This window comes from Monomorium pharaonis, chromosome 11, assembly GCF_013373865.1.
Source record: "Monomorium pharaonis isolate MP-MQ-018 chromosome 11, ASM1337386v2, whole genome shotgun sequence".
In the NCBI taxonomy this organism is placed as follows: Eukaryota; Metazoa; Arthropoda; class Insecta; order Hymenoptera; family Formicidae; genus Monomorium; species Monomorium pharaonis.
Window position 1 is genome coordinate 12,769,421 of NC_050477.1, and position 26,044 is coordinate 12,795,464.

The following is a 26,044-nucleotide window of genomic DNA, read 5'->3' on the forward strand; positions in this document are numbered from 1 at the left end:
GAACTCATTGATCGCCGAATTAAGCTTGGCAATCGACAAGTTAAATCTAAGATTAATTGTTCGTTCAATCGGCCGGCAGGCAGTCACAGTCATTTGTTACGCTACGTGGGGTATGAGAAATACGCACAAGTGAAAAACAAGATTTGTAATAAATATGTATGTGTGTGTGTGTGTGTGTGTGTGTGTGTGTGTGTGTGTGTGTGTGTGTGTGTGTGTGTGTGTGTGTGCGTGCGCGCGCGCGCGCATGTTGTTTATAATTGACTTAAACTAATTTCGTAAATCTCCAAAGTAAATGCGAGACTTGAATTATATTGCAACTTAATTGTTTCTCTTAATTATGTTCTCAATTTAAATCACATTAATAAGGCAAGATAATGTAGTTGCAAAATGTTTTCAAATACAAAGTTTGCATATAAAATATTTATATTAATATAATTCAAGAAACATTAATTTATATTGTAGCATTATTTAAAATATTTTAAAGTTTGTTTTTTGCAACTATTATCTGTTGCAATAGTAAAATATTGAACGTATTTCTTCATTAAAAATTAATTTACATACATTAAATCAGTTAATAATATAATAATCAATTATAAGAAAAAATTGAAACAGAAATTAATAATTATGTATATAATTATTTTTAACCTTATTATTATTAATTATATAAAATAATAAGACATCTTGTTTTTGTCTTTATTAATATATAATTATTAATATAAAATATATATAATTCCTTTTACGTTACAAGATAAATTTTCAAAAGTTACAATTTACTATGCAGTAAAATTAAGTTTATTCATAAATTATAATAAAATACACGTTTTTATTTTTTCGCGCGAAGAAAATGATACGATAACTCCATTCATAAAATAAAACCGAAAGAATTAATGCAAACCCGCCAACGTTTTTTTCCGAGGACGAAGATAGCTGTCCCGTGCGTGGGTGCGTTCTTAGGATTCACTTGCGTGTAAATCCTGAATCCAGGAACCTTATTGCGTATGTAGGACAGTCAGCCGAGCTTTCAAATAAAGACGAATTGTTTCTCGCAAGCGATCGTGATTGGCCTCGGGGGATGCGAAAAGAGATGAAACACAATGAGATAGAAAAACAACGTCGACGTTCGTGCAACTACGCTAACTTCGACGCACCCCTATAAAACCCCGAGGATCACTGGCCCGACATTATATTGCTGTGGAGCTTCGCGGAGCGACGTGTTCGAGATGGTTGCCACCGGGAATCCCATCAGCCACATAACTATCATCTACATTGTAGTAATGCTGTTCTGCTTGGGGTCTCGTGCTTCCGGTGAATACGGTAATACCGATTTTTACGGTGACTAGACACGCAACTGTTAAGAATGTATTACACCCATTTTTTTACATATGTAATAATAATATATTTATAATATAAATAAATTGTACAGAGTGCCTAACATTAGATGTAATATATTATGAGTAGAAAGAACGATATTGTACGTAATGTCAAAAACATTCTGTGTATGAAAGTTAAATTATATTTATAACATTTTATTTTTATTAAATAATACATTCTTATAGATTATTTATTTAATATTGTTATTATAATACTAAAATTTTAAAAATAATGAAATATTTCAATTTTTTAATAAGTTCTTGAAGTGCTCAAAATAATTTATGTAGAATCTTATGATTTTAAGCTTATCTTCTGCACATATATAAATAAAAAAATTCTGTAAATAAATAAATAAACCATAATAATAAATAATTTTGTTTATATGCAAAACAACTAATCTTTCTATCTATCAATAAGCTTGAATAATTAAAGATATATAAAAGATTCAAACTTTTGTCATTACTTTTTAATATATTTTTATTAGAGCACACATTTCTACTTATTAAAGTAACTTTGTATTTTGATAGAAAATTATCATCAAAATTTTTTATATTTTCAAATACAATATAAAACAATTTGTAATTTTTTCATAATTTTTTCATTATTTTGAAAATAGGTGTAATACATCCTTAAGTCCCGATCGCTTTATTAACCGCGCGTTCGCAGAATCGAGGGAGATCGGCTCGAACAGCGGATCGAGTAACGACAGATCGCCAAGCAACGATTTCGGATCGTGTATCGAGGGTAAATGTATCAAGCGCACCACGCAGGACATCACCAGCGGCATGTGGTTTGGCCCGCGTTTAGGAAAACGACGCAGATCGGACGAGAAACAGGAAGTGAGTCCAGAGATCGAAGTCCTAGCGAACGCGTTGGATGGTGTACGTTGGGCGGTTATTACGATTCCGGGTGAGAATACAAATTTGTTGGAACAATTTATCGTTAAGAATAAAAAAAATTAAAACTTGTACGTTATCTTGCCTATATAAAATTCCAATAATTCTTTTTGTCTGTCACAATCAGATTTAATCAGCATTATTGTTAGTTTTCGTTATACGTTGAGAAAAATGTTGTTAACTTAAATTTCTTTATTTCAAGCTTTTATGTATTAAGGTAATACATATGTAAATGTGTAAATTAAAGAATTATTTAAATACACGGTTATTTAAATACACAGAATAAAGAAACGTTTATAAAATAAAAAAATTAACATTAATAACTAAAATTAGGGTTCGACCAAAAATGTCAAATATAAAGAAAAAAATGTATTGGTCTACAGATCTTGATGCTAAGTAATAATTTTTGTGATTTTTACTATCGTGTGAATTGCGCACCGACATTTTTGTCTTAAAACACAGTAAAAAAATTAAATTTCTTTAATTCAAGTATTTATGTATTATAAATTCAAGACAATTCTGGTATTTATCCTCCGTCTTCTGAGGATTCACGCAATAAAAGTTACGCAGAAAAAATAGTAAAAATAAAATTAAGTGAGTTAAATTAAATTAAATTATTAAACGATATTTGAGTGCTACTACGACAACTAAGTAACGAGAATGATATACTTGAACTGCAGTTTTTGATTAAAAACTGAATAAATAAACTGAATACTTAACAAATAACTGAAATTAAAGAAATTTATTTAAGGGAAAAAATTTAGTCAATTTTACAACTTTTGTTCTCAACGTAACATAATTTTATGTTTGCATCCTACTTTGTATAGTAAACATTTAATAATTAAATAATATCTATTAAAAAAACTTCTTTGACAAAACTATAATGACAGTTATAAAATTACATGTACGTCTTGTAGATTTATGTACAGGTAAAAGTTAAGTTATAAAAACAGAAAATAAAATAATTTTTATAAATCGTTAAAATTGCCAGTAACAATCATTCGCTTCTACAACCATTTCTTTAATTTACTTTTCACTTAAAACTAAACTATTAAAACCAAAAAATCAATCTCCTTATTGATTCTCTTCCAGCCATGAAGTTTTATTTGAAAATTTATTTAGAAAAAAAAAAGCAAACAAATTATTCTTGGTATTTTACATCACAAAATCCATTACTTCATTACTCCGCGATTTTCAAAGTTTAATGTAATTGTCTAATTTTTCCCACAATTGTAACCACCAAAATTAAATTTCAGCTAGTGATAAGAGACTACCGCCTCAATTTACACCGCGTTTGGGACGAGGATCAGGCGAGGATCTATTCTCCTACGGAGACGCGTACGAGGTCGACGAAGACGACCGTCCGCCTCGTTTAGGACGACGACTTCCCTGGATACCGTCGCCGAGACTCGGTCGTCAATTACGCAACGTATTACGAAAACTGTAGGCCAATCCAAATTAAAAGATCATGAAAGGATAAAGCATGATGTTGTAGACTTGCGCGATTGTGATGATCTTGATGAAACGACAACCACAATTACGACACAGATTATATGTAAGATATAGAAAAATAAAGTATATTTGTATTGCGAAACTAATTGTTGTTCTTTTTTAGCGTCTTAAAAATTAGAATTACCAAAAAATCTCTATAAATTTATTTTCCAATAAACCTGACTAGTCCACGTAATTTTAAGCCTAGAGTTACAATAAAACTTTTTTATTGATTATTTTGTTGCCATTATTACACTATGAGACTAAAAGATTTTGTAAACAAAGTGCAACGAGATGCAACAAGATTAATAAGTATATCGTGCAGAAAAAGGATTTGTCACCGAAGCTAAAATTATAGCTATGTCGGCTAAAATGTGTCTTTAAAAAGATATCGATTCAATGTCTATCCGACCTGCCATTTCCCCCTGGACAAGACGAGACTGGCGAGAGCACAGCTTTTTGCATATAATATATAAAGCATAAGAAAATAAACCAGAGACCTTTACTTCTATCCCGGAGAGGGAAATAGACGATTCTAATTGATTCTCTTATGCAAAAGTCTGTATTCACGCCCTTACGATTTAATGGGGCAATTTAAAGGCTGTTCTACATTAGTCACAAGCAGTCAGTTACAATTTGCGACAACCAATGAGTACCAAATTTGTATATAAAACTCAACGCTTATTGGTTCTCGCAAGTCGCAAAGATTGAGAAATAGTTGCCACTTTTTTAGCTACTCGAATAAAGCACGCTTTTAATTTTATATTACCAAATAAAGTTGTATCTCAGCAAATATATTTTATCTTTAATAACTAACTTTTAGGAATGAGAGAGAAAAATTAGCAATTAATAGATATATAAATTCGAATGTTGACATAAAGATAAAAATAAGACTGTCTATTTGGTTTTTACAACGGATCTAGATACCAAATAATAATTTTTTTTTTGTAAAGTTAATATCTCCAACTCATATAAACTGTATGTCACTAATGAAGTATCCATATATTGCACAAATTTGAACAAGAATGTACATACATGAAAAAAGAATAGATGCTATTTCAAGCATCTCGAAAGGATTGAAATATATTTTTCAAGAGAAAGTAGGAACGAAAGAAGAAAAAGGCAGAGAGGATACCTACAACGAGAACTCCTGTACTGAAACTACCAACGAGCCATGTGGCAAAGTAGAAGACGATCATAATCGTAAAACAGCAAGGCGGAGCAGATAGCTTCTAGTTTGCACTTCTTTTCAACGTGTACTGTATCAGTATATCGAAGATTGCTCATAAAATGCGTCAGAAAAAAAAATACCTTCAATGAATCTCGGAATATTAACGCTGATCGCAATATTTATAACAAGCTAACACCAAATGCTTTTGCAAGGAAAAATTCTTTGACTCATCTTCACGAGTTTCTTCAGGAAAATAATTTTTATAGAAATATAAACAAACTAAAACAACAAAATTTACTAAAAACAAATGAAATATAAATTAAAATATAACTAACATAAAAATATATAAAAGACCACAAGATCGCCTTTGTTTAACAATTTAATTATCAAGATATTTAATAAATAAATTAAATTATTTAAAAATAAATATTTTAAGTAATATTTTCATATACACATCAGGTACATAAATATTTTTGATATTTATGATAAATTTTTATATTTGCAATTAATCTATAATCACAAAAATATTTATGTAATATTTTAATAAATGTTTATAATATTTAAATTATTATTATTTGAAACATTTTATATTATACATATTATAGAATTTTTCAGAATTGTAACATAAAATGTGAAAAATTGAAATTATTTGAAATTTTCTGCAATTTTACATATTGACGTAGATAAAATTGATGAATAGCTAAATCTTAAGTTTTTTTTATATTTCCCAAAGAACAAGTAAAATAATTTATTTTTACTCCGTACAAATAGTCAATGCAAGTTAAGATCGTCTATTTTGTTCATCGAATAGTCAAAAGTAAAAGAGAAAAAAAGAAGAAATAGGACACTATTAAACTTATATAAAGCTTAAAAATACGAAGAATAGAAGAAAAAAAGAAAAAGAAATGTGAATTTATATTGAGAGAGATAGAAAAGGATCGAAGAACATATACTATTAATTATTATTATTATTATTATTATTATTATTATTATTATTATTATTATATAATTATCAATATTTAAACCTAGAGAAAAAGTTTAAAAAAGAGAATGAGAGAAAAAAGGAAATATACAATGTTATAAAATGTGCAATATAAAATGTAATTTTTAATATTTTATGAATTTTTACAAAAATTTTATTTAAAAATTTGACTCAGGTATAAAAAATTAGTAATGATTGTAAAAAATTAACAATTATGAACAATTTATGATGTTTATATTACAATAAATTGTTTTTATTATTTTCTATAACAGCGCCAAGTTTGTTTCAATAAGATTTATCTTTATTATGCTTTTTTAGTTTCTATATAATATTAATCGAAATGCTTAAAATATTTCATTATATTCATATTATTGAATGTAACATTTTAATATTAAAAAGTAATAATAAATAATAATTTTCTTAGTTTGTATAAACATCTATTCAAATAGTTGACGCATTTTCTTTATATTTTACTCTTGTAGAGAAGATAAATTTTTGTTCCTTTATTTAAATAGGTAATAATTTCTTGTGATTTCACATTTGCATTTTGTAAAAAAATAAGAACAGTGTAAAATTAAAATATCACCACTTGGATTTATATAATATAATGATATTTTCCTTAGAGGTACGTACGTGCGTGCACGCACGCAATGCCTTTCTTTTATCTTAAAAAGTAATTTTATTTGGATATAAGTAACCTTTATTCCTTCCACTTATTCTTTTTTTTACATTTTTCACACGCAAGTTAATTATTAAAAATAATTATTTTATACATATTGTTAATAACAGGAATGTATTTGTACATTTAATATTATGCCTTTATAAATTATTATGTCGTTGTACATACCTAAAGGCATTGTCAAGTTCTGCTGTCATTTTAATGCTGTCAATTTTAATTTTGGATTTTTTCCTGCAGTAGTTTCTCAAGCTTGCGTACATCAACGGCGAATTTACGAATACCTTCGCATAACTTATCGGTCGCCATTTGATCTTCATTTAAAAGCCATCTAAACTCAGCTTCATCTAGGCTTATCTTTTGAAGATCACACTTTTTCGCCGATTCCGCATTTAATACTTTGCGTACGGGCTCATTACTCTTCTCCAATTCTTCCAATAATTTAGGACTTATAGTAAGCAAGTCACAACCGGCAAGTTCCCTAATTTCACCTAATAATCAAAATGTTTAAATTAAAGAATAACAAAATTAAGTCAATAATAATATTTCTCTACATTTCGTATTATTGTACTTTTTATAATTTACATTAAAAAAATAAAAATATATAATAATATAAAGCTATAATATACATATTATATAAATATGATTTAAAATACTTGCCAACGTTTCTGAATGAAGCACCCATCACAACCGTTTTGTATCCAAATTTTTTATAATAATTATAAATTTTCGTAACAGAAATAACGCCTGGATCCTCCTTAGCCTCGTAAGATTTTTTATCTCCATTTGTCACATACCTATAGAATTTTTATTTTAATTTACACACACACACACGCGCGCGCGCGCGCGTGTGCAATAAAAATAATTTATAAATAAAATTAAAATATTTACCAGTCAAGAATTCTACCAACAAACGGCGAAATAAGAGTAACTCCAGCTTCTGCGCAAGCAACAGCCTGGGCAAAAGAGAACAACAACGTCAAGTTGCAGTGAATTCCATAGTTTTCTTCCAATTCTCTAAATTAAAAAAAAAAAAGATTATTAACGGGACATGTTCATTAACGAGTATAAAATACATACAGATAAAAAGAAGGATGTTTTGCTTCAAAAAAATATTTTTTTTTTATGTATGTTAAATATTGAAATAAAATTATATTGCAAAATTATATTAAAAACCTAATTTATATACTTATATAAAAAATTTATATAGTTTTATTTAAAAAATATCTTCTTTTTATTCACTAAGTTTAGTGAGTTAAAAGGAAAAAACATTGGAAAAAAATAACAATATCTTTAAATTCACAATTAAAATTTTTTAATTTTTTGCTATTATTATTAAAAGTATCATTTATATTGTGCACTTTATATAAATAATTAATATTAAAATAAAAATGTATTTTGCTAAAATTTAAGATTATAGATTCAAAATCTTTAAAGAAAATAAAATTTTATATAAATAGGGTTATCTTTGTTTTATGTAAAAATAAGAGTAAAATTTCTTGTTTATATATAAAACAACAATTGTTAAGAAGATTCTATTGTTCTAATATAAATATTTTAACTTATGCATATTTTAATTTGTTTTCTTATTTACTTTGCTGCTTGAATGCCTTCCCAAGTCGATGCAAGCTTAATCAAGATGCGTTCCTTGCTCACTCCAAGTCCTTCATACAAAGCAATCAATCTTTTTGCTTTCTCGATACTACCCTCTTTGTTAAACGACAATCTAGCGTCCACCTCTGTAGAAACTCTCCCTGGAATTATATTTAAGATCTCTTTGCCAAATAGAACACATGTAATATCAAGGGCTGCTTCAACTTGTTCTGCCAAAGTGCTGGAAGAAAGAATCTCTATGTTAAATAATATTTAAAATATCACATATAATTATAAATATTAAGTCTATTAAAACATGACATCTAATAACACAACAAGAAAATTAATAGCTTGAACAATAATTCAAGTAAGTGGTTTTATGTAAGTTGCCTAACAATTATAAAATATTTGTATTCATAGTTGAATCTTATTTTAAGACCGTCTTAAATAATGTCTTAAAATACTAATTCAACTCTATGATTCGTTAATAATATTTTAAAAGACTTACGTTATAAGCCCATTCCACAATTACATAAATGTGGTTGTAAGATTATAGAAGTAATAGTAGCAGTAGTGAATGATGCACAACAAATAATTTATAAAGGAGTAAATATACGATTCCTATATAAATAATGGTAATATAACAGTCCTCTTTGATTGGTTCATTCTTAGCAACGCTATTGTGAGAATGGAAGATAAAATTCAATCATCTTTCATGACACATCTTGCAACTAATAATAGCGGCTTTACTCACGTCTTACAACATTTTATAATCACTTACAACCATGTTTACGTAATTGTACAGTTACCTGGAAGGTTACTTAGTCAGCAAAATGTTAACAGAATGTCGGCAGACTAGCAATAATTTCATCAGCAAATGTTAGTAGATTAATCTCACTTGAAGGCACATGAAACATTCTGCTAACGTTCTGTTGACATTCTATGTCACCAGATCTACCAGCAGAAATCAAGCAAACCCTTCTGACAAAACTTGATTGGCTGCAGAAAGTGAGTAGAACCTGTGCGACACAATCTGATAGTATACTAGCAGCAGAAATCGAACAGACTTTAACAAAAACTTGGTATGCTCAAGTTGCAATAAAACAGTCTACCAATTATACTGTATTACATCTTATATATTTTATCTATTATTTCTGTATTTCCAAGACTCTATGACTGCTGACTCTGTGTTACTGATATTATGAATATATTTACAAGAATGTAATTAATATGACTTAAACATAACATGTTTTTGATATGCAACTTTAGCTTTTGAATACATTGAATCATTATATACTGCATATACTTTTAAATGTATTAAACATTTATTGTATATAATTGTTATAACTGCGTTGATAACATTTCTATTTTTCACAAATAATTTTTGAACAGATTTTCATAGAATTTTTCATAGAATGTGATATTAAACAAAGACAATCTGCTAACATTTTCTTATCAAATCTGTTACTAATCTGTCGATATTCTGCTAACATTTTGCTGATTAAGTATTATAACAAATGTACTTACGATCCAGACTTTTTTCCACATTCCGCGGCTTTCTCGATTAAATGAGCATATTTCTTTTGATTAGCAGCAGCAAGAATCAACGAGGGATTTGTTGTTGCATCCGTGGGCTTAAACTGCTCCATAGCTATAATAATAAAAACAATAATATAATATTATTATTAATGCATTATTCGTGATTATTTTCCTTTTATTTCGATTATTACATTCACATCTATATATTATTTATTTACTAAACAATGTTTAAGCCTTAGATACCCAAGCTAATAATAAAACCTATGTAATGACTTGGGATAACTTAAGTCTTCCAGAGTTTTCTTTGTAATTTAGTGTCGTAAATGTTTCTAGACGTTTCAAACAATTTAAAAATAATATTAAAAACTTTTATAGCTGAACGCACGGTTACCAACTTGATTGAAACAAAAAGAAAGCAAAATAATGTAGGAAACAAAGTTACTCTTCTTAAGCATCTAAGGATTAAACGCTTCCGTTAGATTTGTCTCTATCAAGGATAGAAGTGGTATAGAATTAGAGGTCACCTTCAGCAAATAAGAATCACAGTATTTTGCATGTGTGCAACTAATTTCCGTGTTTTATCAATTGCACAAATAAATTTATTCAACATCGTTCGATTTTTCGGACAATCTTTCGAAGAAATTCCACGAGAAATCGCGATAAAAATTGCGAATCTAAAAAGAATAAATCAAAATCGTGTGTTTACATTTATGTGAATCAAGAATGCGTTACCGTTAATGATTTATGTATCATCATAATGTATTATCATCGTAATACTATGTAGTTAATGCAACGAAGTGTAGTCATTAAGTGTGGAAAACTTTTTTTACATAGAAGCAAAAAGTGATTTCTTTTGCTTCAATATTGAGTAACTCAGTGAAAAAGAAATTACATAATACTGAACAAATTAAAGATAAAGATTCACGTTTTCTGTAAACTGTAAACGGCATTTATGTACGTGTTTAATTCAAGTTATGAATTTTTGTAAAGTTTGTAAAAAATTAGATTTATCTTTATTTATATTCGTGTAGCTTTGTCAAAATCAGTAAATCCTTTATTAAAATTAATCTAAAAAATATAAATTTTAAGTTGTAAAATATTTCTTAAAAGTTTCACTATAATCATTTTTAACAAAGTTACACTCTTAAAACTTGGGTAAAATAAATAATACTTTAATTTTATTGTCAAGTGTTTAACATTATTTTTTCATATTTTTCAAATTTATTAATCACTTGTTTAAAATAAAAATATCTTAAAGCAGTTTAAAAGAGTTAAAAAATAACCAATTTTACACAAGAATGGATACTTTTGAAACATATTGACTTGAAACATACGCATTCAAAATTTTGAAAGTCAATACATTTGGACCAAAAAATCTATACATTTATAAATTATTAATATTTATGATGTTATTAAAAGGTCTCGAAAAAAGCTGTAAGAATAGGCAATAAAAAATAAGAAAATTTTATTTAAAAAATTCAAGATGACCTTGTCTTGACCTTGTTGATAATACTATCCAAGGTTAAACTGAAAAGATCAGTAAATAAATCTTTTTAAACTTTCCAATTTTTGTCTGAAACTTTTTTGTACTCATATATTTTTCAAAATTTTTCAAGATCTTGATCTTTTTAGAACATCTGTTTATATATTTAGATCTTCCTGGTATCTTACAATATTTAATAGTCTAACATGTGTTAAATATATGTAAATATATGCCATTAGTTTTGAAATCTATTATTGTTCATTAAAAACAAAGTGAGTTTTTTTCTAAAGCGTTTAAAAACAATCTACTTTATTATTTTTTAAAAGTTTTCCAAGTTTTTCTGGTTAAATAAAATAAACTTTCAAATTCAGGAATGTATAGATTTTCAAAATTATAATAACTGCATAGGTTTTAAAGGTGTGCATTTGTGATCGAAATTAGCCATTCTTGGACTCATCTTTTTTTGAATGTTAATAATTAAGGTTTTTTCAGAAATATAAAATAAAAAATCTTAAAATATTTCAGAGAATTTACATAAGAATTCTAGAAATAATGTAATTTTTCTCAGCTTTTCTTAAAAATGTTTTAATTCACATAAAAAATCTACAGAATTTTTTGAAAAGTTATACAATTATATAAAAATTCTGAAATACTATGTGAAGAATTCAAAGAAAAATTTTTATAATTTATCAATTTGTTAATGCTTCTGAATAACTACGATATTTCACATTACATCGAGATGATATCAAATATGTATACACGAAAAGAAATAAATGAGGAACTCGAACATCTTCGAAATAATCAAGTGAAGAAAAAAAGAAAAACGAACCTTATTATCATAAGCGTGATCATTATTCAGAGGTCACGTGGAACGCGCGCGAAAAAAGTGCAAGCGTTGCAAGATCCCGTCCTCCTCTACCGCTTTGCGAATCCCCCTTCCCACATGACGTAACTAATGAGTATCTACGTCGCTTCTAATCGAATTCGAATTTCAACGGATTTTACCTTGAAAGTCGCCAGTGTCGGCGACGACTGTGGTGAATTCCTTCAATTGACTCAACGAACTCATGTTCTTCGATTTCTTCGACTGAGGTTCGCTCATGGTCGCTGTAGGTATTTATGCGTACGCGCGTGTGATGAAAAATTTCAACGTCTCACTTATACGAGTGCTCCGTAAACACTGATATCTCGAGTCATACGATAGTTCCGTCGAACACGACGATTGGCCACTCGATAGAGAGTTTCTGGCGGGCCGAAAGACTCTCTGCTCTCGACACTCAATCAGTACGTTTGAAAAATAGGAATGTGTCGAATAGAGCCGGTTGAAGTTCGACGACAGGCTAGCCAACCGCTCGTCAACCGCGCAAAAATAAAATTCACGAATGCGCGTACTTTGCGAGAAGCGATTTTTAATTTTACGATGACTGGTCCACATCGTTTGGATCACCGGGATCCCACCTTATTTTCGTTTATGTTTATTAGAATAGAATAGAATAGAATCTTTATTCACTTCAGCACTACACTTGCCAAGGGTTTACAATCTTTCCTAGTACACTCATCCCTCCATCCATTCATTTAGCTATCCTTTTATCTTAACTGACCTGTTGCGTGGTTTTTTGTTTGTTTGTTATATTTATTAAGTATAATTATATTTCATAATAATTAAAAAGTATAAAAATCAATATTGTAAAGATTTAATGTACCGCGATATTACATGTACCTAAATTTTAATTGAAGGGCTTCTTATAAAAATCAAGCAGATCTAAAAAGTTAAACTTTTAAGAAACAAAACATTCTGTTTCAAATTGCTAATTGTATATAATAATATACAATATATAAATTAACAAAATATAAACATATAGTATAATAATTAAGTATAATAAGTATAAATATAATTTTTCTCCAAACATATATAATAAAAAATATAAGGGCGCAATAAATTTAATTAAACTTCTAAGAATCTAATAAAAAAAAAGAACTTCTGAACTTGTTTAATTCTTGCAAAAAGTTTATATTTACTATTTTTATTTATTTTTCCTGTTTTCTATTTGAAGCTGACTGCAATAAAATTAGTTCCTCTACACTAATAATGAGAAACAAATGAAATAAATTGTAAAAGTTACTATGTGTAGAGCAGTCCTATGCTTGTAGCATTCAATATTTAATTTTGAGTTTCAACACAAAATTAAAATTTAACTATTCTCGAAACCTCCATTAGTTCACCTTCATTCATGTTTCACCATTATTTAGGGTCTCCCGACTCACTGCGAGATAGCTTTATATGTATAATCAAACGTGGGAGCAAGACGAGTACACACCTAGTCAAAGAATTTATACTATGTCACTGTACATTACTGTCGCATTATATTTTTAAAGCTTCAGCTTAAAGCTTTCATTTGATGAATTTGACGAGATGAGCTAATTAAGAAATTTGCTCTAATTATGTAACTGTGAATTATCAAATATAGAAACTAAAGCAAAGCAACATAAATGCATTTTATGAATACCATGTAACTTTTGTGGTATATTTTCAGAGATTTTTCAGAATTTATCTTCATATAGCAGGGATGTACACAATTGTAAATAGTTTTATCTCGTAATTATTTGACATACATTTTAAGAGGCGGAAGAAAATTATTTTTCAAAGAAAAAAACGAATTATTATATATGAATTTTCATAAAAAACCTTATTTATTAAAATTTATTTTAATTAAGTACATAGTGTGAATATAATAACTTACTGGCCTAGCGATACATTTTGATTGAACATATAGAAATATGTTTAAAGCTATATAAAAATAAATACGAATAATCGTCTCTATATCTATAACAAACAAGTAAAACTATTATAGTGCACAATTTCGTTTTAATCTTTCTAAATGTTTCATTCTTAACTTTCTCATCTTGATTATCACAAAGTAATTCAGAATCAAAATCGGATATAAATACATGAACTTCTAAAAACGTTTACACCCCAATTTAAAACAACTAAAACTTGCAAAAATTGCATACGTGATTCTCTCATATGTACAATTTTTTCGTTACTTTTTACGAAAAACTTACAATCGATTTTATCTTTTTTTTAAAAAATAACATTGTTTAAATCTCTATAAATATAATCTTTATTCTATTTAAATGCATTGGTTTTTTTGTTAATAAATTTAAATTGCTTCTACTCTTGGTAAAATTCATGATGTATCATCAAATTAACATTAGTTAATAAGAGTTTAAGAAAAAACATGATATCGAGTATTATTTCAGTGAAAATACACTCGTATTTTCAGTCATTATCAAACTTTCTCAGCAGATGTATGTTTATCGAGAGACACAGTTTTCGGCTGATGGCCATAGAGGAAGATTGAACAAATGACGAGGAATGCACCCAGAGTGAACTGGAACGACAGATGAAAGTCGAATAGATAAACGGAAGCTATACAGGAAATTATAATAGCCAGAGATGTGGCGAATCCTTTCAATATATTGTCGGCATATTTGACTACCATAGCCACGATCAGTCCGCCGCCCGCTTGCAAGATCACCAGGTAGCAAATGAACAAATCATAACCGAAAAAGAAACCCTGCTTGAGTATGACGTCACCGTCATGTAAGAAACAAGTTCCTAGACCAAACGGTATGGACAATACACTCAATTGCACATTTCGCATCCACACCGAAATATCGGAGCCCTTGAGTATTTTCTCGAAGTAAATTCCTGCAAAGCCGGACAGGAAACACGCGCTTAAGGCGGCAGAGAAGCCTAGCCAGTGGTTTTGTTCGATGCCCGAAGGTAATGATGCTTTTACTGTCTGTGCCAATTGAACTAGAATGACTCCAATGACAAGAAGCATGAGGGCACCCCACTGAGTAGTATATAGAGATTTACGCAAAATCGTTACTGCGAAAAAAGCTGTTGTCAAAATTTTCAACTGATACGTAACCTGAAAAACATTTATTTTAAATATTAACATTATATTATAACTTATAATATAAATTTATGCTGTTTTTTTTTCAGAATTTAAATGTCAAAACTTTGAGAATGTGTGAGGCTGATAAAGAAAAAAGTCTTTTAGAAATTTGCTTGGTTTTGCTTGATTTTGATGTAAATAAAAAAATTTGTAGATAAAAGTTTATATATTTTAAGTAGTTAAAATAAAATTTAAATAAAAAGATATAATTTTTACAATGAAATAAAAATACTCTTTTCATTTTTTTCGTAAAAATTGTGCAAAATACTAAGTGTAATATACTCCCATATAATAATTCCTGCTCTTGTAAATGCAGTTTCACTTAAACTGAATTGTCAGTGAATTTTACTTAATAAAAAAGGATTGAATAACTCGAGAAATCAATTGATAAAATGTAATCTTTTGATATAATTTTAAGACAACAAATTTTGCATCTTTTAAAATGATATTTTATTAAGATCAAATTGCGATATAAACTGCTAGTGCTAAATGCAATGCTTGTATTGCTCTTAAAGGTTAATATTTTGAACAATATCTGGAATGGAAGTGACGACATAAATAAGTGAGAATAAATAAGAAATAAATATAAAAATTTTACTGTGTATATACAGAAGTATTTCTTTCTTGCAATTTTCTCTAAACTGAAACAAAAATAAGCATTTTTTTCTTGACTAGATTTTTTTCTTGGTTTATCGATTTTCACACTTTTCTAAAGTTTTAACATTTAAATTTGGAATATCGTATATTTATAAATCAAAAACGTATATATTTACAAAAAGTACATAAAAAATATCAAATATTACATCCTTCCTAAATCAAATTTTTGACAATTTAAATATAACATTAATTTTAAAAGATTTATATCAAAATTTAAAAAACAAATATCAGATCATACAATTAACATACAAGTTTTTAATTGATATAAAACTAAAAATATCTGATAATTTTTATACTATAAAATTTTAAAGTGTATGTAATAAAAATTAAACACATTTATTATATTATATATTATAGTTTTAAGTTTCAAACAGACTTAGAATGAACAGACTAAAATAACTAACAGGATCATAATAAAGCCAAAACTTGCTGCAACCCTACATTGCATTAAAATGCAATTATTAATAAATGTTTTATTATAACATAATTATAATTATTTACACAGATTAATGAAAATATTTATAATATTTGTAGAAATATTATAATATATATATAAACAATAATTAAGTAAAAAAGATATTTATGTTGTCTATATTTTTTCAGAGAAGATAAAATACTTAGCAGTATGTCATACCTGATGTGTAGCTGCATCCAAATTGGATGCAGAGACATAAAGCAAATTGTTTTGAATAATATATAGAAGGGATGGCACACAAACTTTCAAGGTGTCAAAAGGCTGCTTCACGATTGTCATATGCAATGCTTTGTAAAATTTCTCAAAGTTTCCTTCCTCAATATACACTAATACAAGGCAGGTGAGTAATTTGACTACTTCGGCCATCACAACAGCTAAAAGAGAAAGATAATATTGTTATCTGTAAATGTAATAAAAATATTCTATGTTATATTAAGACTGATGTTAAAGAGATGCTAAAGCTGTCCTATTTTACTGAGTATTTTGATTATTTCCAATTCGCTAATCTTTTAATTGTATTTTTATTTAAAAAACAAAAAAAAGTTAATTTGTAAATTAAAGTTTTTCTCGTTTTTTGTATAAAATTTTTATGTGCGCATTATGTTACCATCTGCATTTTAATTGTGAAAAAGGATTTTTAATTCTGTAAATACAATTAAAAGATTAGCATTCCCTTAATTTTTCAGCCAAGATTCCAACGTTTACTTATAATATTTTATCTTATAATATTTACCAGTGGAAGAAAGGAACATATCCCCTGCTCTAGTACGTGAGTATCGCATGCTAAGGCCAACCATAGCATTTTGAAGCGTAAGAGTAACCAAACTCACGTACTTTAATACTTGTCCAGTTTCTGTAATCATATACATTGCTTATATATATATCAGATATATTGTTTGTACTTTTATACGAATATTAACAGTATACTAACTTTGCGAAGTCTTATTCATATTAGTAAATTGGTCTTCTTAACTTTCTTAAAATAACTTGTGGATATTTTTCCACTAGCTACATTTTTCCTAGAATTGTAAGAAATATGCATTAATTTTTTATAAAAACTATTATTACTTTTCTTCTCTCTCTCACAGAATAATATATTTTTTATTTCAGTTATGAATAAAAGAAAGAAAATGTACAATACATTCCAATGTAAAATATTAATTATTTATTTTTAAGTTATAAAAGTAATTGTTAGAACATAAATAAAAGTAATAAAAATCAATCTAATTCATAATTTGCAGGAAAAAAACCAATGTGAGACAACAAAGAATATTTTGCAATATACAGATGTCAATATACAATTTTGCAATATACATATGTTTTATAATATATGTAATTTTTAGTTGGTAATATAATTAGTTGGTAATTAAAATTAAATAATTAAGATAAAAATTATGAGAAAGTAAAAGTTATTGTTATCTTTGTAGTTTGTTTATTTATATAAACGGATTGTATTGACACTTATACTATGACAATCAGCCATGCAGTTTCTGACAAATTAAACAAGAAAATTGTCCTGAAGATCTAGCGAGAAAATGATAAAAATTGTAACATAAAGAATAAAGCGGATGATTAGCTTTCAAATACAATACTTATTAAAGGCGTACCTTTCCCCAAATTTTTGTACACGTTGAACCGACACGTTGAACATTCGTACGTAGTAAAGATGGCTAGTTATTTTCCCATCATGTCATCGTCGATTGGTCTTGCTTCTCGTTGTTTTCTACTTTACTCCTCCTAACCTATAATCTAACTTAACCTAACCTAAACTAACCATAAGGCCAGATCTACAATAGGTGTAGTCTGTATAACAATAATTTTTACTTTCTCATAATTTTTATCTTAATTATTTAATTTTAACGTATATTACCAACTAAAAATTACATATATTATAAAACATATGTATATTGCAAAATTGTATATTGACATCTGTATATTGCCTTAAGCCGTAAGGAATTAACCAATTATATTCGTTTATTCTTCTCACATTCAATTATAATTGGTCAGTTTCTTATGGCATAAGGCTTACTACACCTATTGTAAATCCGGGCTAAAATATCATGGTAAACTATGTAGTATAAGGGCTATCTCACACGAAATGGCATAACCTGCATATGCATAGCATAAGAGCTCTAGACCAATAGCATCTTATGTATATCGATATGGCGACTATATGCTGGGAACTGATTGGCTCAACGGTCTTAAGGTGCCCTTTCACACTGACGTTTGGGCCGGATCTACAATAGATGTAGTAAGCCTTATACCATAAGAATTTGACCAATTATAATTGAATATGAAAAGAATAATCGAATATAATTGGTTAATTCTTTATGGCTTAAGGCTTACTACACCTCTATTGTAGATTTGGCCTGACGCTCATTTTCAGCGTCAAAAGATATCACGTGACTAAAAATGACGAATGGGTATCTTTATTTTTAGTCACGTGATATTTTTTGACGCTGAAAATGAGCGTCAAGTGTCAAAGTAAAAAGGCATCTTTATGAATACCAGCCTAATGTCCGATTTCTTCACGTCTAGTTATCTTGCAGTTAAAATTATCCAGGAGAAAACTACCAGATCCATGCACGTGATTGGTTAAACTTGAGATTTATCCTCCGGATAACTTTATCGGGAAGTGAAGAAATCGAGCATAAGTGAGTGCTTGGTATATGATTGGTTCTTGCCCTTAGTCTTCATCCCCTCCCTATGCTCTACCGAGTCTGCAATCTGCGATTGCTGTTGATTGTTGTTGCGCTATGTTGCGCTGCTCACACTGTTTATAGTTGTATACATTATGCCAGAAGTATCCAGAGCAATCCAGAAGTGAAGGAAGAAATATATTCTATTATTGTAGGAAAAAATATTGCAAACATGTCTATGGTGATTATTTGTATTTTTATATTCTACAATTATAGATAGTATTAAACTTAGATTATTTAATGTACAATCTGTTTGTTTCGATTTTTAACTCTTATATTATAGTTTAACCTCCATAATTTGTTATGGATATTTAGTACAATTTTCTGAATATTTATATATATAGTACAATTACTTGATTAAATATTGCAGAATAATAGAATGCATTCTGAAATATAATAAAATAGTATATGATTACGTTGTCGTTAGTGTTAACGTGTTAATATGTTAATGATATTGTTAAACTGTAACTTCCTGTAGCGACCTGATGATCACCGAAGAAAATGGAATCGCGAGGAATATGAACGGATCGCTCTTCAGAGACTTCAAGATGAGATTGCGGAGGAGGAATTAGGAATACCTAAACAACCAGCAGTTAAAAGAGAATTGTTGAAACAAAGAGATTATAAAGTTGACCTTGAATCTAAACTAGGAAAGAGTGTTGTCATCAATAAAAATACCCCATCATCACAAACTGGAGGGTAAAATTTAAAACTCAATTATTTTTTTAAAAATGCCAAGAATAGTAAAGAATAATTGAATAATTATATATGTTTAACTTTAATAGTAAGGCTGTTATTTTTTAAATTTATTTAAAGTTGTCAAAAGTAACAATTTTATTTAATAAATCAATACAAGAATAATGAGTATGTAATAAATTTACATATAATGTAGAAAATTATATAAATTTATATTTAAAAATTTATATAAATTACACTTATAAAAATATATTTTGTATAATTTATTTGTTGTAATTTCTTAAGATTTTTAATTGATTACATTATTACCAGAGTATTGTAACGTCATCATCGCATTTTTATCCACAGGTATTACTGCAATGTTTGTGACTGTGTTGTTAAAGATTCAATTAACTTTTTGGATCACATCAATGGGACAAAACGTAAATATATTAATACTCGAAATTATAAAAATAGTATTTACAAATATTATTTTAATTATAACTTTTAATTTTTAATTAGATCAGCGTAATTTGGGTATGTCTATGAAGATAGAACGATCTACATTGGACCAAGTTAAAGCAAGATTTGCATATAATAAAAAAAAACTTGAAGAAAAAAAGAAAGATTATGATTTGGAACAAAGAGTAAAGGAACTGAAAGAAGAGGTTTGTTTCCCTTTTTAAGATCTTATCTTTTTAAGATAATTTAAGATTTTGAATGTTTTTTTACTATTCAATTTGTTTTCCAATTTAGAAAAATGGAAGTTACATGATTTTACAATATTTCCTGGTACAAATTTTTCTTAGACTTTCAATATTGATAAATGTTAATATGGAAAAAATTTTTTTAAATTGTAATTTATAATTATTTACGATGATGAAAAATGATAAGCGTAAAATTTTCACATTTTTATTAGTATGAATTATATTCAGATAATTATATGGTTTATAAACATTTGATACTTTCACACGAAATTAAGCTTATATTATGTAAAAATATTTTATGAATATTTTATGAAATTATCTTTATTATCCATTATCCAGGAAGAAAAAATTAAAGAATATAGAAAAGAAAAGCGAAAGGATAAGAAAAGAAAAATTGAGGAAATGTCCGAAGATGATGCAGGACCTTCTGATGAGATGGCCGCGATCATGGGATTCTCTGGTTTTGGCTCGAAAAAAAAGTAACAAACCACTGTCGAACATTCATAAATACGATAGAAATATTATCATACGTTGTCAGATTAAGAAGTGTTTGAGAATTTCAATTTTCCTATCGCAATCAATCTATTTGTATCTGTTCCAACTAATGTAAATTTCTTGAATGTGTAAGAAATGTGTTATATAGCATTAAACCAAGACTGACGAAAACTCCTAGTTAAGTTAAAAAAATTTTATGCATCTTGTATAACAAACAGTCAACATGATTATACAATAAAATAAAAACCACCAGAATATATTTGTATTAATATTAATTGAATTATTCCCTTTACAAATATAGAAGTCTTGATTCTATTACGTAGTATATAATTTTTCAGTATATAATTACTCCCCGATATCATAAAATAAAAATTATTAGCGATATTATGAGATTATTAATAAAATAATATGAAAACTAAGTTCTCTTGCTTTATTTTGATATCATTGATCATTTTAATCATTTTGAATGCATTTTATGACTTTAAAAATTACATGAAACTACAATGGATGCATTAAATTTTTATATAAATTTTAGGATTTTTCTATAAAATTTATGTATAAAATATTTTGGTTTTATCTCAAATGGCCTCAAATATTTGACAAATTGATTTATGATCTAATGTTTGTTTTTGAATAATATATATTATTTTAAATACAAATCATTTTACAAAGTTTTTTAGAGTTAATGTTATATTTAAACTATTAAATGAAAAAAAATTAATTTCAGAAATATATAATATTCCATATTTTTTTATGTATTTAGCATAAATATATTTTTAAGTGATTATAATAAATAATATATGTACTACACTGTTATCAGTCTTACAGAGACAATCCACACAAGTTCAAGTCCCATGAAACAAAAGTGTGAATTCTTTTATTTCTTTCTTTAATATATTATATTTTCCTTCTGCGGATTTTTTTTCTTTCCTTTCTTAAGAAATTCTCTTGTGAGCTAGAAAGGAGGGAGAAGATCTTTGTGGTTCTCGTCTCCCACTTCGCGGAGGATCGGAGATCTCTCCTGCAGCGGGCCCCACGTTGCGGGGCCAGATTCTGGGACTGAAGCGACGGCGCAGTGCCGGTCGACGTACAGTCGACGTAGCTCTCACACGGTGCTCTCTCCGGCAGGCAGTGACAGCTAGGCATAGAGTCATCAGCCCGTTATTCGAAAGTCCGCGGAAGCCGCGCGTGTCGGAGTCGCGCGTCGTCGTGCCTCAGTCGCTCGCACGTGACTTGCGTGAGGTGACGCGACGTGACGTGACGTGCGAGACATCGCACGTGCTAGGAGAAGTGTTGCATTTTCCGCGAAATCGGATTTGAGACTGATGGACACGCATTCTCAGGAGAGACGAAATAAATCAGTGAAAAAAAATTTTTCTTAAATAAGTAAAACGAACGTATTCTTTTTCAAGAAAGAGAAGATACTTGGAAGAAGTGAAGGCATGAAGAAAGATGCCTTAGCATTTAGCGCTCTACAAAAATATCCTTATTTTTGGAGTAAAAAAGAAATCAAGGAATGATATCTAATGAGTAAGAGAAGAATATTTTATATACTTTAATATTGAAGACATTTTGAAGAAAATCAAATTTTTTGACAAAAATAAAGAAACAAAAAAAAAACTAGTCCACTGTTGAATAATTTTTGTCTAGGAGAAAAAATTAGAACCAATTGTTTCATTGAAGATACTTTCAAATTGAGAGTTGGTTCTTTGGAAGAAAAATTCTTGGACGATTTATCTATAAATAAGAGAAATAGAAATTGATTCATTGAAGCGAAAAAATCTCATTATCCAATCCAAAATAACTATTTTCTTATTAAAGGTTTAGAATAATTTTAAAAAGTAACAAATAAGATATACTCCTGTACAGAAGGAAAAAGAAACAGGAGAGAGAGAGAGAGAGAAGAAAAAAGAGATTGAAATTTTTCGATACAAAAGCTTTAATATTAGTTGAAATAAACTTCCTGCCGTCTCTGGATTAAATTTGGAACGATAATTTTCATTTCTTCGTAAAAGCAATTCACCAGCAAATACATTTTTATTGATTGTAGGAGAAGGATTTGAATTATATGTCTTTACAATCTACGAAAAGATTTTAACAAAGATTTTGACAAAATCCTATTAATTACTTCATTATTATTATCGCGAACAAGTTCGAAAAACTTTACGAAGAAAATATCGCTCGAAGATACATCACTTTTCTGGACTTATACAACTGTATCATCTCCACAAAGGATCTCTCTCCTTCGTTTTCTATTTAAAGTTAATTATATTAATCGGTACCTGTTTTAATGTACAATGTGAAAAATGCGACAGGCAGCCACAGCGAATCAGTTGGACTTAACACGGAACTTAACGGATTGATGGACATCAACGGCGGTTTTACGAGCGTCTCGATCACGGTACGCGAGCACCGTAACGCGGCATTCGTTTCACGTTGAAGAGAAACGTCAAGAAGGACAACGATGTCGCGAACTTTGCAACCGATCGAGGAATCCAATCCCGGCAAGTCATCAGGTAAGACCTTCACTTTTGATTACGATTATTTCTCAATTAAACTTTTATCATTGGCCTGATACAAAAAAAAATTAACAAAGTTTTGATAAATATTTGATGTTTCGTCAAATTTGATGAAATTTTAATGAATTAGTTTTAAAAGATCTTTAAGACGTTTTATATCCCGATTTTGGACATGTATTCTGTGTTTAAGCATTGTTAAAACTTGAATCAAACTGATCAAAGTTACTCCGAATTTGGGCCAAAGTTATCCCACTATAAATGGTGCGAGCTATGTGTGCGAGTGAATGTATAATATTTTGGACATACATATTGTTTGGACATTTTTTTAATTTAGATTAAAGTTACTTTGATTAGACTAAAATGACCTCTTCTAATGTGGTATGCAATTTTAATTATATTTTGCTGAAAAGATTATTTTCTGCATTTAATAAAGGATAGATAATACTTTACTGAAGGTTTAATGAAAATGTTATGAAATTTTACGTTATGACCATTATTAATACTATTTAATGAAAAGATACAGAAATTTTATTTAAATTGTAATAAATTTTTATGAAATTGCAATGATAAGTTAAAGATACTCTATAATAACAAATTGAGACAAGATCTCATCAAAATTTTAGGAATTCATGTATTACTGCGTTTTTATATAAATTTGTAGAATTTTTAATAAAATTTTGTTGAAATTTTGATGAAATTATTGGTTGAAATGTTTCAAAATAGACATGAAATATAACAAAATATCAAAATTTTTATCAAAATTTTATTAAAATTTTTTTCAGCAAATTTAAAGAATCTTTAGAAAGAAAAAATCTCTGAAAAAGATTTTAAACAAAAATTAAGTAAAATTGAGATTATTATATTTTTTACATACAGGCTTATTAAAAAAAATTAAATTTTTATTCTACAGAAAAATAGATTAGTCATTAAAACCAGATTTACACATAAAATTCGTTTGCCCTCTCCCCTACCCAAAAAATAAAATTAATATTGAAAATAAAATTACCTAAATTTAAAAAAAATCAAAATTTTAATATTTGGAATGTTTGACATCTTTTTTAAAATATATAGAATCTACATCTACAAAATTCTAATAAAACGTAATAAAAGTTTTCTTATTCTAAAACAGCCGCTTTCCCTTTTCTTTTCTACGGAAGTGAAAAGGATTGGACACGCACCGCGTTGTTATCTGTTATACGGAGCCTGCCCACGGCTTTTATTTCCAACTCTTGTTTTCGAAACAGCCCGCGATCACTCGTGCGTGATTGAACGGATCATTTAAGTAGATCCGATGAAACAGACTAGGAACGTTTGACAAAATTTTCCACTTCAAGACATTCAAGTTCAGAATAAGATTCAAAAAAGTCATGAATAATTATAATGAACAAAAAATTGCAATTTGTATATTAGTACAGTGAAGATTAATCAAATCATATAGGCATACGTATTGATTAGAAGTAGGTTCTATCAATGTTATTTTGTTTAAATTTATGTGTGTGTGTGTGTGTGTGTATTTTAATAAGGAAAATGAAACCTGCAAGACAAATATTAATAGTTAATTTAATTCTAATACTATGAAAAATATGAAATGATAATCTCTTACAATTTACGTTATATGGGGTAGGCCGTATTATTATTACATTTATTGTTATTATTTATTGTTGCAATATATTATATTAAATGCAAGGTTTCCGATAAAGAATTTATGTGTAATCAAATATAAATATAAATATATTTATATTATGATTATTCTTTCTCCTTTAAACCATACAACTTTTGAAAACATTTTGTTTTCAAATGTTTTGCTTTTGAGATATTTTACCAGTCTGATATTTTTTGATCAGTTTGTATACAGATCTTTTTTATCGGACATTATCGGAGTTTAAATTAAAATATTAAATATAAGAGTGGATAATATATCCTTTTCTATAAATAATCACTTGAAGTTTCGATCGCATCGCATAATTGGGATGGTAATTAAATCAAGCAATATTCCGAAAAGCTGTTCGTTATGACGCGATTAATAATTAAATTTCTTTTCGGCAAAATGTAACACTTGCAGTTATTAGTTACGAATTGCGATCTACTTTCACAATTAATGCTAGTTGAATGTATGCGTTTGCACACAGGCCAAGTATCGTTGCCTGTAACAGGTGGAACGTGAAATCTAACGGCTGTCTGAAAGATAGAAAAAAAATGGATGATCCATTTGCGTCAATTATTCGCCGCTATACGTCAAAGTGTTCTAATTCCTTAATGATAGACGATTTCCCCCTCTCGTCGCATGGATACAAAAATTACAAATTGTTAATAAATAACCTCTTATCTTAACCTCTAAGAATAAAATTGAATATGAATTGGGTATGAATTAAATTCAGTTATTACACAGAGAAAATTTTATAATAAAAATTATTATGTACGATGTAGCTATGGATTATAAGAAGAAATTTTAGAGAATTGTATAGAAATAATGTAAATATTACGGTAGATCAATGAAAAATACAGTAAAAAATTTTATAATTTCTTTCTTGGTCCGCATTTACTATTTACCATAGTAATTTTTACTAGAAATTTTTTTTTGTGTACTGTAAATAAATAAATTTTCTTTATTAAAAAAATAGAATAATTTTGAGAAATTAATTTTTTAATA

The 26,044-nt window shown here is 28.0% G+C and overlaps 5 protein-coding genes and 1 long non-coding RNA gene across 7 annotated transcripts in view; 4 read left to right on the forward strand and 2 right to left on the reverse strand.

Annotated features, from left to right (window-relative positions):
- The first annotated feature begins 789 nt into the window (after positions 1-789).
- LOC105830114 (PBAN-type neuropeptides) lies at positions 790-3,861 on the forward strand. Its single transcript, XM_012669281.2, has 3 exons — positions 790-1,314; positions 2,038-2,280; positions 3,524-3,861. The coding sequence occupies exons 1-3, from the start codon at positions 1,221-1,223 to the stop codon at positions 3,712-3,714; spliced, it is 528 nt and encodes a 175-aa protein (XP_012524735.1). The 5' UTR covers positions 790-1,220; the 3' UTR covers positions 3,715-3,861.
- Positions 3,862-6,570: 2,709 nt separating this feature from the next.
- Positions 6,571-12,748, reverse strand: LOC105830095 (probable transaldolase). Of its 2 annotated transcripts, XM_028191423.2 has the most exons (7): positions 12,208-12,748; positions 10,244-10,393; positions 9,708-9,831; positions 8,182-8,421; positions 7,479-7,604; positions 7,248-7,384; positions 6,571-7,078 (listed from the first exon to the last, which is right to left on the reverse strand). In XM_028191423.2, the coding sequence occupies exons 3-7, from the start codon at positions 9,827-9,829 to the stop codon at positions 6,804-6,806; spliced, it is 900 nt and encodes a 299-aa protein (XP_028047224.1). In that variant the 5' UTR covers positions 9,830-9,831; positions 10,244-10,393; positions 12,208-12,748; the 3' UTR covers positions 6,571-6,803. The 2 variants fall into 2 exon arrangements, with proteins under 2 accessions (XP_028047224.1, XP_012524704.1); XM_012669250.3 differs by lacking the exon at positions 10,244-10,393 and having other exon boundaries at positions 12,208-12,747.
- Positions 12,749-13,729: 981 nt separating this feature from the next.
- LOC105830085 (UDP-galactose translocator) lies at positions 13,730-18,063 on the reverse strand. Its single transcript, XM_012669239.3, has 5 exons — positions 17,907-18,063; positions 17,231-17,318; positions 17,033-17,152; positions 16,459-16,673; positions 13,730-15,140 (listed from the first exon to the last, which is right to left on the reverse strand). The coding sequence occupies exons 2-5, from the start codon at positions 17,247-17,249 to the stop codon at positions 14,493-14,495; spliced, it is 1,002 nt and encodes a 333-aa protein (XP_012524693.1). The 5' UTR covers positions 17,250-17,318; positions 17,907-18,063; the 3' UTR covers positions 13,730-14,492.
- On the forward strand, positions 17,420-17,883 carry LOC114254664. Its single transcript, XR_003625982.1, has 2 exons — positions 17,420-17,645; positions 17,727-17,883. It is a non-coding gene; the product is annotated as an uncharacterized LOC114254664 (long non-coding RNA).
- Positions 18,064-19,019: 956 nt separating the features above from the next.
- Positions 19,020-21,133, forward strand: LOC105830079 (zinc finger matrin-type protein 2). The gene is made up of 5 exons (XM_012669228.3): positions 19,020-19,179; positions 19,477-19,697; positions 20,043-20,116; positions 20,196-20,341; positions 20,720-21,133. Exons 1-5 carry the CDS (start codon positions 19,171-19,173, stop codon positions 20,861-20,863), a joined length of 594 nt encoding a protein of 197 aa, XP_012524682.1. The 5' UTR covers positions 19,020-19,170; the 3' UTR covers positions 20,864-21,133.
- A 269-nt stretch (positions 21,134-21,402) lies between these two features.
- Positions 21,403-26,044, forward strand: part of LOC105832767 (proton channel OtopLc) — a 51,687-nt gene continuing 47,045 nt past the window's right edge. Inside the window, exon 1 of the mRNA XM_036293560.1 lies at positions 21,403-23,391. Within this exon, the coding sequence (XP_036149453.1) occupies positions 23,340-23,391 (52 nt within the window). The 5' untranslated portion in view covers positions 21,403-23,339. The remainder of the gene's footprint in view (positions 23,392-26,044) is intronic.